The 16,755-nt window shown below is 39.4% G+C and overlaps 1 protein-coding gene across 1 annotated transcript in view; it reads left to right on the forward strand.

The window, feature by feature from the left end:
* The window catches only part of PCOLCE2 (procollagen C-endopeptidase enhancer 2), a 95,581-nt gene that overhangs the window by 60,472 nt on the left and 18,354 nt on the right, over positions 1-16,755 (forward strand). Inside the window, exons 3-5 of the mRNA XM_019966413.2 lie at positions 2,621-2,876; positions 12,409-12,533; positions 15,813-15,949. Coding sequence (XP_019821972.2) covers positions 2,621-2,876; positions 12,409-12,533; positions 15,813-15,949 — 518 coding nt within the window. The remainder of the gene's footprint in view (positions 1-2,620; positions 2,877-12,408; positions 12,534-15,812; positions 15,950-16,755) is intronic.

Raw genomic sequence — 16,755 nt, forward strand, 5'->3', positions numbered from 1 at the left:
TTCCCTAATCTATTACACTGGAGAAGGCAACGGCACCCCACTCCAGTACTCTTGCCTGGAAAATCCCATGGATGGAGGAGCCTGGTAGGCTGCTGTCCATGGGGTCGCTAAGAGTCAGACACGACTGAGTGACTTCACTTTCACTTTTCACTTTCATGCATTGGAGAAGGAAATGGCAACCCACTCCAGTGTTCTTGCCTGGAGAATCCCAGGGACGGGGGAGCCTGGTGGGCTGCCATCTATGGGGTCGCACAGAGTCGGACACGACTGAAGCGACTCAGCAGCAATCTGTTACCTATTCATCTGTTCTCAAACTCCCAGTAGCTCCTCCCATATCCACTCTTTTGCTGCTGATGACCTCATTCTCTATTTCACTGAGAAAAGCAAAGTAATCAGAAGAAAATTTCATATGCCACCACAGCCTCGTGTACCAACCTCCCTGCATCTGCCTGCCTTCCGCTCACTGGGCAGACCATCCGTGCTCCACGGTGTCTTAGATCAGCATTCCCCAGCCTGCTAATGTCCAGCAAAACAGCCATGTCAGAGTCACCAGTGACCTCTGGTTGCTAAACCCAGTGGTCATATCTCAGTCATCATCCTACTGACTAAACAGCAGCGCCTGATTCTGCCAATCGTCTTTCCTGCTTGACACACTCTCTTTGTCTGGCTTCTGGGCACCACATCCTTCCTCTGGTTGCCTCCTACTTACTGACTCAGTCCCTTTGGTGGTTTGGCTTCATCTTTGAGACACGATGACATTGGAATGCCCCCAGGACTCCATCCTTAGAACTCTATCCTTTTTCATCTACACTCACTTTGTGGGTGGATGAGTGTCATAACTTTGAATTGCCCTCCATAGAGTTTATACATTTACGCAAATAGTCATTATTCACTCAAGGACAATCCAAATTACTTTAGTTACAAATGTTTTTCTTAACTGGGAATTTTTCAGTGATTCATGGAGAGCTTGCCTATAGTCAAGGTAGCAGATGTGGCACCACATTGTGATAATTTTCTCATCATGGGATAAAGAAAGATTGTATGCAACAAAACAAAACAAAAAAACCAAGGACATTCTGCAACAAATATCTCAGTGAGAATGTTTAAAAATTAAATTGTGTTTTCTGCTGTCAGCTTCTTAGACTGTGGCTTTAGAGCTTCTGATGTTCATACTTAAGATAAGCCTCCAGCAATTAGAATGCAACAATGGTAAAGCTAAAATATCCCCCTTCTTGTGATTACTGGGTTATAGTTTCTCCGTTGGGTGTTATGTGTTTGATTAAAAAAGGCACGTAGCACTGACACACTTCTTATTATAGGAAAAAAAAATTTCATGTCACTTACCAGTATGGGGCACTTACCAACATGGGGAAGCCACGTACATGTGATGGCATCTGTTGATCCTTAAGTCTGAGATGGTTAATTAAGATGAAGTGAACAGTGTTGCTTGTGGATCTTTGTTGTTTTTAAATCACTGATCTGTGTCATCTGTAGGTTTTTACAGAATGAAATTCTTATGCTATTGAGTGTGAAACAAATCTGATCAAGACTTTATGACTAAACAGCTTGTATGAAGAAATTAAAAAATAGTGTGAAATAAATGGGGCTTTTTTAAGAATCCTGCCAAATGCTTTTGTAGCCATTTTTCTCTACCTAGTCAGGGAACAAGGAGGGAGGAGGAAATTATGGTGAAAAAAGTCTTATGAGAAAGTGGAGAAAGTGAAAATGCATCTTTTTCATCAGTGTATTTTGTTTCAAGGCTGCCTAGTATATAGTTTTCACCTGGAAAACAAAAACTCAGTGACTTTGAGAAGAGCTGATTCAACAATTAATCAATATAATCAGTGTAGATAATTGATCTGGCCTCTTGAGGACCCAAAGTGAATTATCTATAAATTACCTACACAGTTGCCAAATCACCCTTTGAGTTTGAATTTCATAGAAACATTCTATGTCTTGAGATTGTCCTATTGTGTTATTTGTAAGAATTGACATTTCAAATGGATCTTTGCCGAGCACTATGTCTGAGTGCCATGGTGCTTTAGAATGTGCAGATGTGAGATGTGTGCTAAGATCCAGTCAGGCCTGGTATTCTTTGTAAGCTATGATTTGTTAATTAATAAGACTGATCCAGGAACTTCCCTCATGGTCTAGGGCTAAGACTCCGTGTTACCAATGCAGGGGGCCCAGGTTTGATCCCTGGTCAGGTAACTAGATCGCACATGCCTCAACTAAGAGTTTGCATGCTGCAACTAATAAAAAAAAAAAAACAACCCAAAACGCATGCTGCTACTGAGACCTAGCGCAGCCAAACAAGTTAATAATTAATTTTCAAAAACAAGACTGATCCAATAGTTTGCAACTTTGAGACAGACTCCCTAAGAATAAGCTCATGTACCCTAGAGAATTGTGGAATTTGTGAAAAGATAATAAATGCTCGTCTTTTACTGGGAATGCATTATGGTAGAATGCCTTTTATGGCCTCATTCAGTGTTGAAGGAAAAAAGCATGATCTGGGGTATTAACCTTTTCTCTGCTCATTTCAGTAATTGGCTTAGATGTGAAGATTTCAGACACCATTCCCATGACACAGTTTTCCCCTTGGCCGTTTTCTTGGCAGGTTCCAGAGGGAAAAGTGGTAGTTCTTAATTTCCGATTCATAGACCTGGAGAGTGACAACCTGTGTCGTTATGACTTTGTGGATGTGTACAATGGCCATGCCAACGGCCAGCGCATCGGGCGCTTCTGCGGCACGTTCCGGCCTGGAGCCCTTGTGTCCAGCAGCAACAAGATGATGGTGCAGATGATTTCCGACGCCAACACAGCTGGGAATGGCTTCATGGCCATGTTCTCTGCCGCGGAACCAAATGAAAGAGGTATTGTTCCCACATTACAGCAATAATAAGGGCCCATAGTTACTGAATGCCTCCTGTATGACAGGCACTGTTCTAGGCACTTAATCCAAAGTTTAAGAGCAATTCTTCTCAAACGGAGAGCTAATAAATACCACCAAATCATCAAAGTGTTAGTCACTCAGTCATATTCGATTCTTTGCGACCTCATGGACTATACCCCACCATGCTCCTCTGTCCATGGAATTCTCCATGCAAGAATACTGGAATGGGTTGCCATTCCCTTCTCCAAAGGATCTTCCCGACCCAGGGATTGAACCTGGTCTCTGGCATTGCAGGCAGATTCTTTACTGCTGAGCCCACCAAACCATCAAAAAAATCAGTCTTGCCAATGGCCAGGGATGGACTGGAAGTTTGGGGTTAGCAGATGCAGACTGTTATATATAGAATGGTTAAACAACAAGTCCTACTGTATGGCACAGGGAATTATATTCATGTATTCTGAGATAAACCATATACAAAAATCAGTATTTTTTTAAAGCCCATATATATTCTTATAAAATTCAAATGTAGAAATTCATGGAGTAAAAAATGTGAAACCTTGCATACAGATATAGAGACTTTTGCCCCATAGTAGTCCCCTCTTAGAAACAGCCAGGCATGGCTGGTGGGTCCCATACATGCTTTGTGCACTTACTTACTAGTTTGTACTTTTGCAATAACTTTTAAAATGTATAAGTGGGGTCATGCTTTCATATTGTTTCACAGCTTTTTCTTTTTGCTTCGCCCTACAAGTTGGAGTAGTTTCACATCAGTACATGTGATCTCCCAAGGGTAGAAACCTCCATCCTTGGAAGACAGCTGCAATGGCCAAGATCTGCAGCCTTCTGCCTAAAGGCACTGCCTAATCTTTTCTTGCCTTGGACTGTAGCTCAGCCTCTCTGGTTTGAGATATTAGAGTACAGAATCTGGGGCTGACAGAGCAGCCAGAACACTTGGGAGGAAATCCTGGCTGGGAGCTTCTGAAGAATTGAGGCACAAAATATACACATAAAATCCACCCAAATCTCTGGATAACAGCTAAACTCTACATATATGGGGGAGAGCCCAGGTGGCCTGGCACAAAAGCATTATCTGGAATATGAAGAAACCGATCCAAGATACAGCTGCTGCCCATTAGCAGGGTGACAGACTTCGAGCTTGGATATAGCCAAGTTGAATGCCTGCCAGAACAAAAATCACTTTTCATTGGAACACAGTAGAATCTAGAGACTTTATAGTGTATCATAATGTATACACATACACATAATGTATATACATATACATATGTATATACTTTATAGTGTATTCATAATGTACAGTATCCAATCATCTGATGAAACCAGGAAAGTGTGTCTATATACAACAAAAAAAGCAGTCAATAAAAATTGACCCCCAGGGCTTCCCTGGTGGCTCAGTGATAAAGCATCAGCTTGCCAATGCAGGAGATACAGATTTAATCCCTGATCCAGGGAGATCCCACATGCTATAGAGCAACTAAGCCCGTGCACCACAACTGCTGAGCCTATGCTCTAGAGCCCAGGAGTTACAATTACTGAGCCCACGTGCCGTAACTACTGAAGCCCATGCACCCTACAGCCTGTGCTCAGCAACAAGAGAAGTTACCACAAAGAGAAGCTGCACACCACGACGAGAGAGTAGCCCCCGCTCACCACAACGAGAGAAAAGCCAGTGCAGCAACAAAGACCCAGCACAGCCAAAAATAAATAAATACTTTTAAAAAACTGCACCTAGCCCAGAGGTTACAATTAGCAGACAAGCATTTTAAAGCAGCTATTATACATATGTTTAAAGATTTAAAGGAAAATATATGTGTAAGAAAAATAAACTGAGAATCTCAGAAAAGAATACAGCTGAATACAGAAAAGAATAGAGCTGAAAGATAAGAGACTATGAAATTTTGAAATTTATCTGAGGGACTTACAAGTAGATTGGAGATGGTAGAAGAAAAATGCAGTGGTTTTGATTAGAACTGATTCAATCTGAAGAACCAGTAGGAAAAAGATGAAAAAAATGACAGCCTTGGAGATTAGTGAGACAATATCAGGTGGTCTAACATATGTGTAATTTGTATCCCAGGGGAAAAAGAGAGTGATAAAAGTGCAGAAAAAAGGTATCTCAAGAAATAATGGCTTGGAGCCACCCAAATTTAGTGAAGAACATCAATTTACAGAGCTAGGAAGGTTAACAAACCCCAAATGAGATAAGTAAAAAATGAAGCCACACCTGGCCACATCATGATGCAAGAAATCAAAAGATAAAGAGAAAATCTTAAAATCAATCAGATAAAACCCAAATTACATATAGAAAAACAATGGTATGCAGGATGGCTTTCTTTTAATCAGAAACAGTAGAGGCCAGAAGGCAGTGGAACAGCATCAACCCAGAATTCTATAACCAGACTTCAAAAATGAAAGTGAAATAAAGACATTTTCAGATAAACAACCATGTCACAAGAAATACTGAAGGAAGTTTCTTAAATTGAAGGGAAGTGGCCCCACAGGGTAACTGAAAGGTAACAGATTTGAAGGCCACTGGAAATGGTAAATATAGCAGACTATGTATTATTTTATTTTCTTCTCTTCATTTCTTTACCATCTGTCTGTTCAAAACAAAAAGCTTAAGTGCGTATTGTGGCAAGTATAATATATGATATAAAATATATGACAACAATGGAACAAAGGATGGAGAAGCAAGTGGAAATATACCATACATGAAGAAATATTCAGTTAACTCTAAAAGGTTGTGATAAGTTAGAGATGCATATTGCAGTCCCTAGAGAATCCATTAAAAATGCCTTTTTCATTTTAACTAAAAGCCAAAAGATTAAAATGAATACCAGAATTATTTAACCCCCGCAAAGAGGGCAGGAAAGGAAGAAGAGATGGAACAAGAGAAAGGTGTGACAAATAGAACAAAATAGTAGTTGGCACACTCAATCCAAGCATATCAATAAACACATTAAATATAGAGGATTAAATACTCCAATTAGAAGACAGTATTAGAATGGGTTAAAAAGCAAAGCCCTCAAGAAACAAGAAAAAAGTCAAATAAATAACCTAACTCTACACCTAAAGCAACTAGAAAAGGAAGAAATGAAGAACCCCAGGGTTAGTAGAAGGAAAGAAATCTTAAAAATTAGAGCAGAAATAAATGCAAAAGAAACAAAAGAGACCATAGCAAAAATCAACAAAACCAAAAGCTGGTTCTTTGAAAGGATAAATAAAATTGACAAACCATTAGCCAGACTCATCAAGAAACAAAGGGAGAAAAATCAAATCAACAAAATTAGAAACGAAAATGGAGAGATCACAACAGACAACACAGAAATACAAAGGATCATAAGAGACTACTATCAACAATTATATGCCAATAAAATGGACAACTTGGAAGAAATGGACAAATTCTTAGAAAAGTACAACTTTCCAAAACTGGACCAGGAAGAAATAGAAAATCTTAACAGACCCATCACAAGCACGGAAATTGAAACTGTAATCAAAAATCTTCCAGCAAACAAAAGCCCCGGTCCAGACGGCTTCACAGCTGAATTCTACCAAAAATTTAGAGAAGAGCTAACACCTATCCTGCTCAAACTCTTCCAGAAAATTGCAGAGGAAGGTAAACTTCCAAACTCATTCTATGAGGCCACCATCACCCTAATACCAAAACCTGACAAAGATCCCACAAAAAAAGAAAACTACAGGCCAATATCACTGATGAACATAGATGCAAAAATCCTTAACAAAATTCTAGCAATCAGAATCCAACAACACATTAAAAAGATCATACACCATGATCAAGTGGGCTTTATCCCAGGGATGCAAGGATTCTTCAATATCCGCAAATCAATCAATGTAATACACCACATTAACAAACTGAAAAATAAAAACCATATGATTATCTCAATAGATGCAGAGAAAGCCTTTGACAAAATTCAACATCCATTTATGATAAAAACTCTCCAGAAAGCAGGAATAGAAGGAACATACCTCAACATAATAAAAGCTATATATGACAAACCCACAGCAAACATTATCCTCAATAGTGAAAAATTGAAAGCATTTCCTCTAAAGTCAGGAACAAGACAAGGGTGCCCACTTTCACCATTACTATTCAACATAGTTTTCGAAGTTTTGGCCACAGCAATCAGAGCAGAAAAAGAAATAAAAGGAATCCAAACTGGAAAAGAAGAAGTAAAACTCTCACTATTTGCAGATGACATGATCCTCTACATAGAAAACCCTAAAGATTCCACCAGAAAATTACTAGAAATAATCAATGACTATAGTAAAGTTGCAGGATATAAAATCAACACACAGAAATCCCTTGCATTCCTATACACTAATAATGAGAAAACAGAAAGAGAAATTAAGGAAACAATTCCATTCACCATTGCAACGGAAAGAATAAAATACTTAGGAATATATCTACCTAAAGAAACTAAAGACCTATATATAGAAAACTATAAAACACTGGTGAAAGAAATCAAAGAGGACACTAATAGATGGAGAAATATACCATGTTCATGGATTGGAAGAATCAATATAGTGAAAATGAGTATACTACCCAAAGCAATTTATAGATTCAATGCAATCCCTATCAAGCTACCAACAGTATTCTTCACAGAGCTAGAACAAATAATTTCACAATTTGTATGGAAATACAAAAAACCTCGAATAGCCAAAGCCATCTTGAGAAAGAAGAATGGAACTGGAGGAATCAACCTACCTGACTTGAGGCTCTACTACAAAGCCACAGTTATCAAGACAGTATGGTACTGGCACAAAGACAGAAATATTGATCAATGGAATAAAATAGAAAGCCCAGAGATAAATCCACGCACATATGGACACCTTATCTTTGACAAAGGAGGCAAGAATATACAATGGATTAAAGACAATCTCTTTAACAAGTGGTGCTGGGAAATCTGGTCAACCACTTGTAAAAGAATGAAACTAGACCACTTTCTAACACCATACACAAAAATAAACTCAAAATGGATTAAAGATCTAAACGTAAGACCAGAAACTATAAAACTCCTAGAGGAGAACATAGGCAAAACACTCTCCGACATACATCACAGCAGGATCCTCTATGACCCACCTCCCAGAATATTGGAAATAAAAGCAAAAATAAACAAATGGGACCTAATTAACCTTAAAAGCTTCTGCACATCAAAGGAAACTATTAGCAAGGTGAAAAGACAGCCTTCAGAATGGGAGAAAATAATAGCAAATGAAGCAACTGACAAACAACTAATCTCAAAAATATACAAGCAACTCCTACAGCTCAACTCCAGAAAAATAAATGACCCAATCAAAAAATGGGCCAAAGAACTAAATAGACATTTCTCCAAAGAAGACATACAGATGGCTAACAAACACATGAAAAGATGCTCAACATCACTCATTATCAGAGAAATGCAAATCAAAACCACTATGAGGTACCATTTCACACCAGTCAGAATGGCTGCGATCCAAAAGTCTACAAATAATAAATGCTGGAGAGGGTGTGGAGAAAAGGGAACCCTCTTACACTGTTGGTGGGAATGCAAACTAGTACAGCCACTATGGAGAACAGTGTGGAGATTCCTTAAAAAACTGGAAATAGAACTGCCTTATGATCCAGCAATCCCACTGCTGGGCATACACACTGAGGAAACCAGAAGGGAAAGAGACACCTGTTCCCCAATGTTCATCGCAGCACTGTTTATAATAGCCAGGACATGGAAGCAACCTAGATGTCCATCAGCAGATGAATGGATAAGAAAGCAGTGGTACATATACACAATGGAGTATTACTCAGCCATTAAAAAGAATGCATTTGAATCAGTTCTAATGAGGTGGATGAAACTGGAGCCTATTATACAGAGTGAAGTAAGCCAAAAGGAAAAACATAAATACAGTATACTAACGCATATATATGGAATTTAGAAAGATGGTAACAATAACCTGGTGTACGAGACAGCAAAAGAGACACTGATGTATAGAACAGTCTTATGGACTCTGTGGGAGAGGGTGGGAAGATTTGGGAGAATGGCATTGAAACATGTAAAATATCATGTAAGAAACGAGTTGCCAGTCCAGGTTCGATGCACGATACTGGATGCTTGGGGCTAGTGCACTGGGACGACCCAGAGGGATGGTATGGGGAGGGAGGAGGGAGGAGGGTTCAGGATAGGGAACACATGTATACCTGTGGCGGATTCATTTTGATATTTGGCAAAACTAATACAATTATGTAAAGTTTAAAAATAAAATAAAATTAGAAAAAAAAAAAAAAAAGCAAAGCCCAACCATAATTGTCTACAAGAAAGCACTTGAAATATGAAGACAAAACAGGCTAAACATAAAAGGGTGGAAAAATATGTACCATGCAAATTTCATTAAAGTGAAAACTAATGCTTATAAAAAGATAATTTTACATAGATAGCCTAAAGAATAGGAAAAACATTTGCAAAAATACCTCATAACAGACGTGTATTCAGAATAAAGAACTTAAATAACTCAACAGTAAAAAGATAAAGATCCCAATAAATATAAAAATGAGCAAACAGTTGAACATTTACTTTCCAAAAGAAGATACACAAATGATTCATAAGTGCATGAAAAACTGTTCAGTGTCATTAGTTAACAGGCAAATGCAAATTAAAAACACAATGAGATACTGTTACATACCCACCAGGTTGGGTTAAAAACAAACAAACTGACAGCACTTAATGGTGGCAAAGATGTGATGCAGCCAAAGTTCTCATCCCGTGAGAGGCATAAAATACTAAAACCACTTGGGGAAATATTTTAGTTTCTTATGAAATTAAACATCTACATCTACTCTTGGCCCAGCAATTGCATTCCTGGGTATTTACATAAGAGAAATGAAAATACAAGTCCACCAAGAGATTTGTACAAAAATGTTCATAACAGCTTCATTCACAGTAGCCCAGACTGGAAGCAACCCAGATGGATATCAGCGGGAGAATGGGTGAACAAACTGTTGTTTCCACACCCCAGAATACTACTTAGCAATGTCAAGGAACAAGCTACCAATACACACAGCAACATGACTGCATCTCAGACATTGTGCCAGGCAAGAGAAGTCAAACACAGAAGAGGAACACCATATGATTCCATTTATATGAAGCTCTAGAATAAAACTAATCTACAGTGAAATCTTTCAGAAAAGTGTTGTGGAGATCCAGCAAATTGACTGGTGAAGGATACAGAAATTTTGGATACATACATCATAGGAGTGTGGCTCACACAGGTGTAACCATTTTTCAAATTTTTACAGCTAAGATTTGTGCATTTCAAAGTATCGAATTTACCTCCCTCAAACATATAAAGTAATAATAATAATAGTGCAAGTGGTGGGCATTGGCTAGCTATATTGATAGAATAGTAGAATGATGGGATTTCCCTGGTGATCCAGTGGTTAACACTCCACACTCCCAGTGCAGGGGCCTGGGTTCGATCCCTGGTTGGGGAACTAAGGGTCCCCATGCCACACAGCATGGTCAAAAAGGATAAACAAAAATAAAAAAACATTTAAAAAAAGAATAGTAGAATGATGATACTTGTTGAAACTGAACGACGAATACATAGAGATTCATTATATTGTCTGTTTGCTTTGTATATGCTTGAAGTTTTCCATAAACAAAAAGTTGTAGAAATTATTCCAACCACTATTTTTATAATACATTGTCTTCAATTTAAAGAATCCTTTTAAGAATGATTAGCTTCTGTGTCAAATATTTTATTAAAGTATATGAATTAGTTTGTTTTTCTTTCTTGGTTAAATCCAAGTAAAATTAAATTAAAACTTGTATTGAAATATCTTTCTAAAATTATTTCAATCAACCCTTTAGTACATATGCATAGAGATGTCTGAAATGCATTTGTCACATACTTATTGTGGTTAGTTTTAAGTGGTGGAATTTGAGGAAATCTTAACCCAAATTCAATCACCCCCCACGGGGAATAAGCAGCTTTACTAGGAGTCTAGATGTGTCCCGGAGAAGGCACTGGCAACCCACTCCAGTACTCTTGCCTGGAGAATCCCATGGCCGGAGGAGCCTGGTAGGCTGCAGTCCATGGGGTTGAGTTGAGCAACTTCACTTTCACTTTTCACTTTCATGCATTGGAGAAGGAAATGGCAACCCATTCCAGTGTTCGAATCCCAGGGACGGTGGAGCCTGGTGGGCTGCCGTGTATGGGGTCGCGCAGAGTCGGACACGACTGAAGCGACTTAGCAGCAGCAGCACCTCAGATATGTCCAGGAAACCCAGTTCAGTCCCAGGGAAGTGAGGCTAATATTTGCACAGGCCAGGAAGCTAGCATTGCAGAATATTCTGTTGAAAACCAAGTGTGAAACCAAACCTTCATCCTTAGTATCCTCACTGTCAGAACTACTGCTGAGTCTGGCTCTGGTGAAACTTCCGGAACCTCCTAGTGAAATAATGAGATTTGTGCCTAAAGGGAGAACCTTCAGCACGGCTGAGTCTGGGCTCTAGGTTAGGGTCTGGGGTGGGAGAAACAGAGGTATGAGTGGGGGACGGTCTCATCCCCCCACACAAGGCCATCTCAGTGTGCAGGCGAGGGAGGAACCGAGGGTTTGGGGACAGAGGGCAGACGAGGGACGCAGGCTGAAGAAGCACAGTCCCTGTCAAACCAAGCAGGCCTGTGCTGTGTGGTGTGAGGGCGCCGCCAACAGCCCCTTCCTGAGGCTCCTGGGGGCTAGCCTTCCTGGCTCTGTTCTGAAGTCATTCAGAGCAGAAATGCGCGTGCCCGGCCCCAAGTCCGGGGGCATGGTTAGCTGTGAGGCATGGAGCCACCCCACGTGACACCCCGTACCTGTTAATCCAGCAGACTTTTCTGGAGCAGTCACTTTTCTCAGACCAGGAGAGAGCTTGCCCAACATCAGGCCAATCTAGAAATCAATCCTACCTTTAATGCTTTTCTGTATCGCTGACAGTTTTATAAACATATATTGTTTTGACAATATTATTCTTGAAAATTGTGAAAGATTTATAAACAGCTTTCTAGTAATAAGAGTTGTCTATAATAACTCAGTCAGACTTTGTCCATGGACCTGAATTTTAGCCTTATTAATAAATACCCCTGCTTTGAGCTCTTATATACATAGAATTGGTTGAGCCTGCATGGTGTTTGAATGTGTGAGTACCAGCCCAGATGTTTTGTCTCATCCAAAAAATGGGGAAAAGAAAAGAGTCTATGGCCCTCATTTCACTCCTTCACTCTCTTATGCTGATGTGATCTGTCAGGTAACCTTGAGATCATTCTGTGTGTGCGTATGTGCGTGTATGTGTGTGTGTGTGTGCCTGTGTGTGTGTTTAAAGGAGACTATACAACCATTTTTTAAGGGAAAAACTAAGAGCATCTGCTACTGCCTTTATTATAGTGTCAGTATTCAAAGTTCCTATTTCCATATGGTTGCATTGCCATAAACGTGGACGTTTTTTCATTTTTAATAACTTCAGGTGATCAGTATTGTGGAGGCCTCCTTGAAAGACCTTCCGGCTCTTTCAAAACCCCCAACTGGCCAGACCGTGATTACCCTGCAGGAGTCACTTGTGTGTGGCACATCGTAGCCCCAAAGAATCAGGTGAGGTTCCCTGAAAACATGAAGAAAATATGCATGTGTGAATTGCCCAGTGTGAACTGTTAAAGATAACAGGCAAGGAAGGCCCTGCTGGACACAGGATTTCTTCATGCAGAGACCCAGGTTAAAGTTGCCTTTGTGCTCTCTGACTTGCAAAGTCATGGATTTAATTTCCCATTAGAGAATTATAATTTTCAACAGGTTTAAAATACAAACGGCCTGCAAATCCCACCTGAGGTTGTTTAAACACTGTGGAAGGTGTTATAAGCACGGGTTTATGAGCAGCAGTGACCAAGTGCAGGAGGACAACAAATCTCCAAGTTTACATACACCTCAGGTTACCATCTGCTCACAGAGCATCATGTCCTGGTAACAGCCCTCTGAATCACCAAATCCAAAACAGCCAGAATGCTTCACTTCAGCAAAGCCAGTGCAAGCACATCACATCATTTTTTCTAAGAACAAGGTCTCTGATATGAAAACTGCTGTGCTCCATGATGCTTTTTCTTTTTCTTTTTTTTGGTTGTTGTTTAAAATTTGTGCAGGTTCCCCACAAATACCTATTCATTGCTCTAAAACAATCAACAGAGATCTAGTTTTCCAGTGTTTATTAGTTTGTGGTTATATGAATTTTTACCCTTTCTGGGGACCACTTTCAGATATTAATTTCAGGATAGAAGTTAGCATGAAAATAGACCAACTCTTTGCTATAGGATTTTGAAAATAACTTTTAAAAATTATTGTTATGGGAATCATTATAGACTTTAATCCAAACACTGTATGGTGAATATTACGATATTGTTAAAAAATTTTTTCTAACTTGATCTTTTGTTTACACAAATACTATTTGCCATATATTCATTTCCTTAGTGGAAAATTATTCAGCAAATATACCGTGCAGGTCAGCGATTTGACTGCACACACACACACATACTTTGATCATAATCCTAAAACTCAGGTTTATGTTTAAATGAAAAATTTACTCATTTATTTGATAATAAAGGATTCTGTAAATCTATTGAACATTTTATAGTTTAAGATAACATTTAAAAATTAAATTTATCCAACATTTAAGCTATTATGTAATTCTTGAGATTGTATTGATCATTTTTCTCTTTGTGTCATTTGTAAATATGTTAGATTAAGTGATTTCCATTTAATTATACTTGCAGATTACAATTTGCCATCTTTTCCACAAGTTTTTCTCTTTATTTAAATTACATTTAGATTTTACTTATTTAATTTTTGGCTTTAGCCAGTTGAGTCTCTAGTCATAGTTGTAGTGTCTGAAATCAGTGGAAACTGTCCAAATGAGAAAAATAATATGAGAAAATTAAGTCTTAAGTAATTTCTCTGTAAATCTTTGGGCATTTTCTTCTATTAAAAGATATCTTTTAAAAAAATCATAGCTTTCTACTTTACCCTGTTTATTTTTATTTTCTCTCCCAAAATTTGTAACCAATTTCTAAGTACAAAAAGTTCAGCCAATTTTTTAGTAACCTGGAATGCATTTTGTTTCTGACCAATGAAAAGTTACAGGACCCAAAGGGGAAATATTTTAATGTAACTTAAAGCAGTGTTGAGTATGAATAAGCTATTATTTAGCCTTTGCTGGTGCTTTTGAAAAGTGGATAAATATGTGGATATGTGGCAATCATGTTCAAAGCCAAACTTTCCTTTTATGTCTCTTTGTGATGTCACTGCTGTTACAACTTCACCGACATTACTGTCCAAGTCTTCGCTAGCTAACAGCTAATAACATCGTGTCTGTCCTAACATGAGTTAACACCTATTATCTTCCGTAAGCATTAGGGAGGGTTGCCTGCCCACCCAGGAAGAATAGGGACCAGTCTCTGGGTGCCATGGGTATTTATGAACCCAGTGAGACTTCCTTTGATTCATACAGTGGAGGGCCTCTTGAAAGATCTGCTTTTATAAGGGGAATGATTGCTTTTAAATCAAAACTTCCTATCGACTTGAGTATTTTAGGACACTATTGTTGGTACCAGTGCCAAAAAAAAAAAGAACTTCAGAAATCTAACACTGACTTTGTGCATTCATGCTTCTATGCAGCCTCTTCAAAATCAACCAGATCACCAAGCACACTGTGCTTGGCAGACACAGTCTTAAAACATACTTCCAGAAAACATCAAAGTCAATTCCCACTTCCCTGAACCTCTGGCCCTGAAGAATTTGAGTTCTTTGCATGTGATGGAAATATTAGTCTCCTTCCCTTGAAGGTAGAACTGCTGCGTCCACCCATCTCAGACAACCAAACATGTACACAAACACCACATCCCAACTACAGGGGACATTGTAGGTAATACTTTTTATTTCTACTAGTTTTCCTCTAGAGAAGAATGAAGTTGGTATATAGCCCCAATTTCCACTCCAATACAAACCCAATTTAAGTCTTAATATTGATTGCTAGGATTATGTAGTGTTTCTGTACTTTCTTAGCTGTAAGTGAACAGAGTTCCCATGTTTAAGATCCTAGATCGGTAACCTTAAAAATGCATTCTAATATACAGTTGTTGTTAATCACTGAGTCGTGTCTGACTCTTTGCGACCCCGTGGACTATAGCCCGCCAGGCTCCTCTGTCCGTGGGATTCTGTAAGTGCAGACAAATACTGTTTGACTCCACTTATATGAAGTACCTAGAATAATCAAATTATAGAGTCAGAAAGTACATTGGTAGATGCCAGGGGCCGGCGGTGGGGGAGGAAGAATGGGGACTTGGAGTTTAATGGGGACAGAGTTTCAATTCAGGAAGGTGAAATATTCAGGAGATGGATGATGGTGAGAGTTGCACAAGAATGTGAATGTAAGTGCCACTATACAGTCCATGGAATTCTCCAGGCCAGAATACTGGAGTGGGTAGCCTTTCCCTTCTCCAGCAGATCTTCCCTAACCAGGAATCAAACCAGGGTCTCCTGCATTGCAGGTGGGTTCTTTACCAACTGAGCTATCAGGGAAGCCTGATTAAAATTATATGTTTTATATTATGTGACTTTTACCACAATTAAAAAAAGATCCTAACTAGGGTTGATCTGGGCTTAAAGTGATCTTTTGAGATAATTAAAAATGAAAGCAAGAGAATAACACAATGTTGTTAACTAAAGAAGTTTGAAAACAATAAGAAAAAATGTAAAGAAGGTGAATACATTTTTTTTAGGAAGGAAAAACACGGTACCCTTACAAACCTGAGGAGAGGAAGAATTCTGTTTGATGTTTTTCTGCACTACCCCTTTGACCCTTCTAATGTTGTGCTTTCACTAAAGCTTATAGAATTAAAGTTTGAGAAATTTGATGTTGAGCGTGATAACTACTGCCGGTACGATTACGTGGCTGTGTTTAATGGTGGGGAGATCAACGACGCTGAAAGAATTGGAAAGTATTGTGGCGACAGCCCCCCTGCGTAAGTAGCACCTGTTTTATTTTAGGGGCTCTAAACTTGTTTCTTATAAAATTGTCTATTTTTTACTGTATTTTTTAAGTATGTCTTTCTTTATTCGGCTACGTCACATCTTCGTCGCAGCACGCAGGATCTTTGTTATGTTGTGCACATGGACTCTCTGGTTGTGGTGTGTGTGCTTCAGTAGTTGTGGCGTGTGGGGTTAGTTGCTCTGCGGCTTGTGGGATCTTAGTTTCCCGACCAGAGATCGAACCCAAGTCCCCTGCATTGCAAGGGGGAGTCTTAACCACTGGACCACCAGGGATGTCCCCTAAAATTGCCCAATTATATTGTATTTTCTGGAAGGTGTTGTGTTGTTTTGTTCACAAATTCTTGGGTTCCTTCCCAGTGGAGTCCCATACAGCAACAAAACAAAGAATAGCCAACCCAGAGAGCAAGGCAGCATTAACAAGAGAGTAGGGAGCCTGGTGGGCTGCCGTCCATGGGGTCGCACAGAGTCGGACACAACTGAAGCGACTTGGCAGCAGCAGAGAGGCCTGGGCAGCTGAATAGATACACCGAAGCAGAGTTGGTGATGCCCCAGGCGCAGATGCTGAGCCAGAGACCTGGAAACCTCACTGCCTTGTGAGAGGAGCTCCAGTGTCATAGCAGAATGAGGAAAATTCTAAGGAAAAATTTGGGGGCTGTTTATTGAGAATCCAGATGAGGAAACCTGGAAGCTTAGGCTAGCTGGATGCAGATGATTTTACCTGATCAGAGGTATGTCCTGGACCTTTGGGGGCTTTATGCTTCCTCACATGGTTGCCCAA

This window comes from Bos indicus, chromosome 1 (genome assembly GCF_029378745.1).
Source record: "Bos indicus isolate NIAB-ARS_2022 breed Sahiwal x Tharparkar chromosome 1, NIAB-ARS_B.indTharparkar_mat_pri_1.0, whole genome shotgun sequence".
Lineage (NCBI taxonomy): Eukaryota > Metazoa > Chordata > Mammalia > Artiodactyla > Bovidae > Bos > Bos indicus.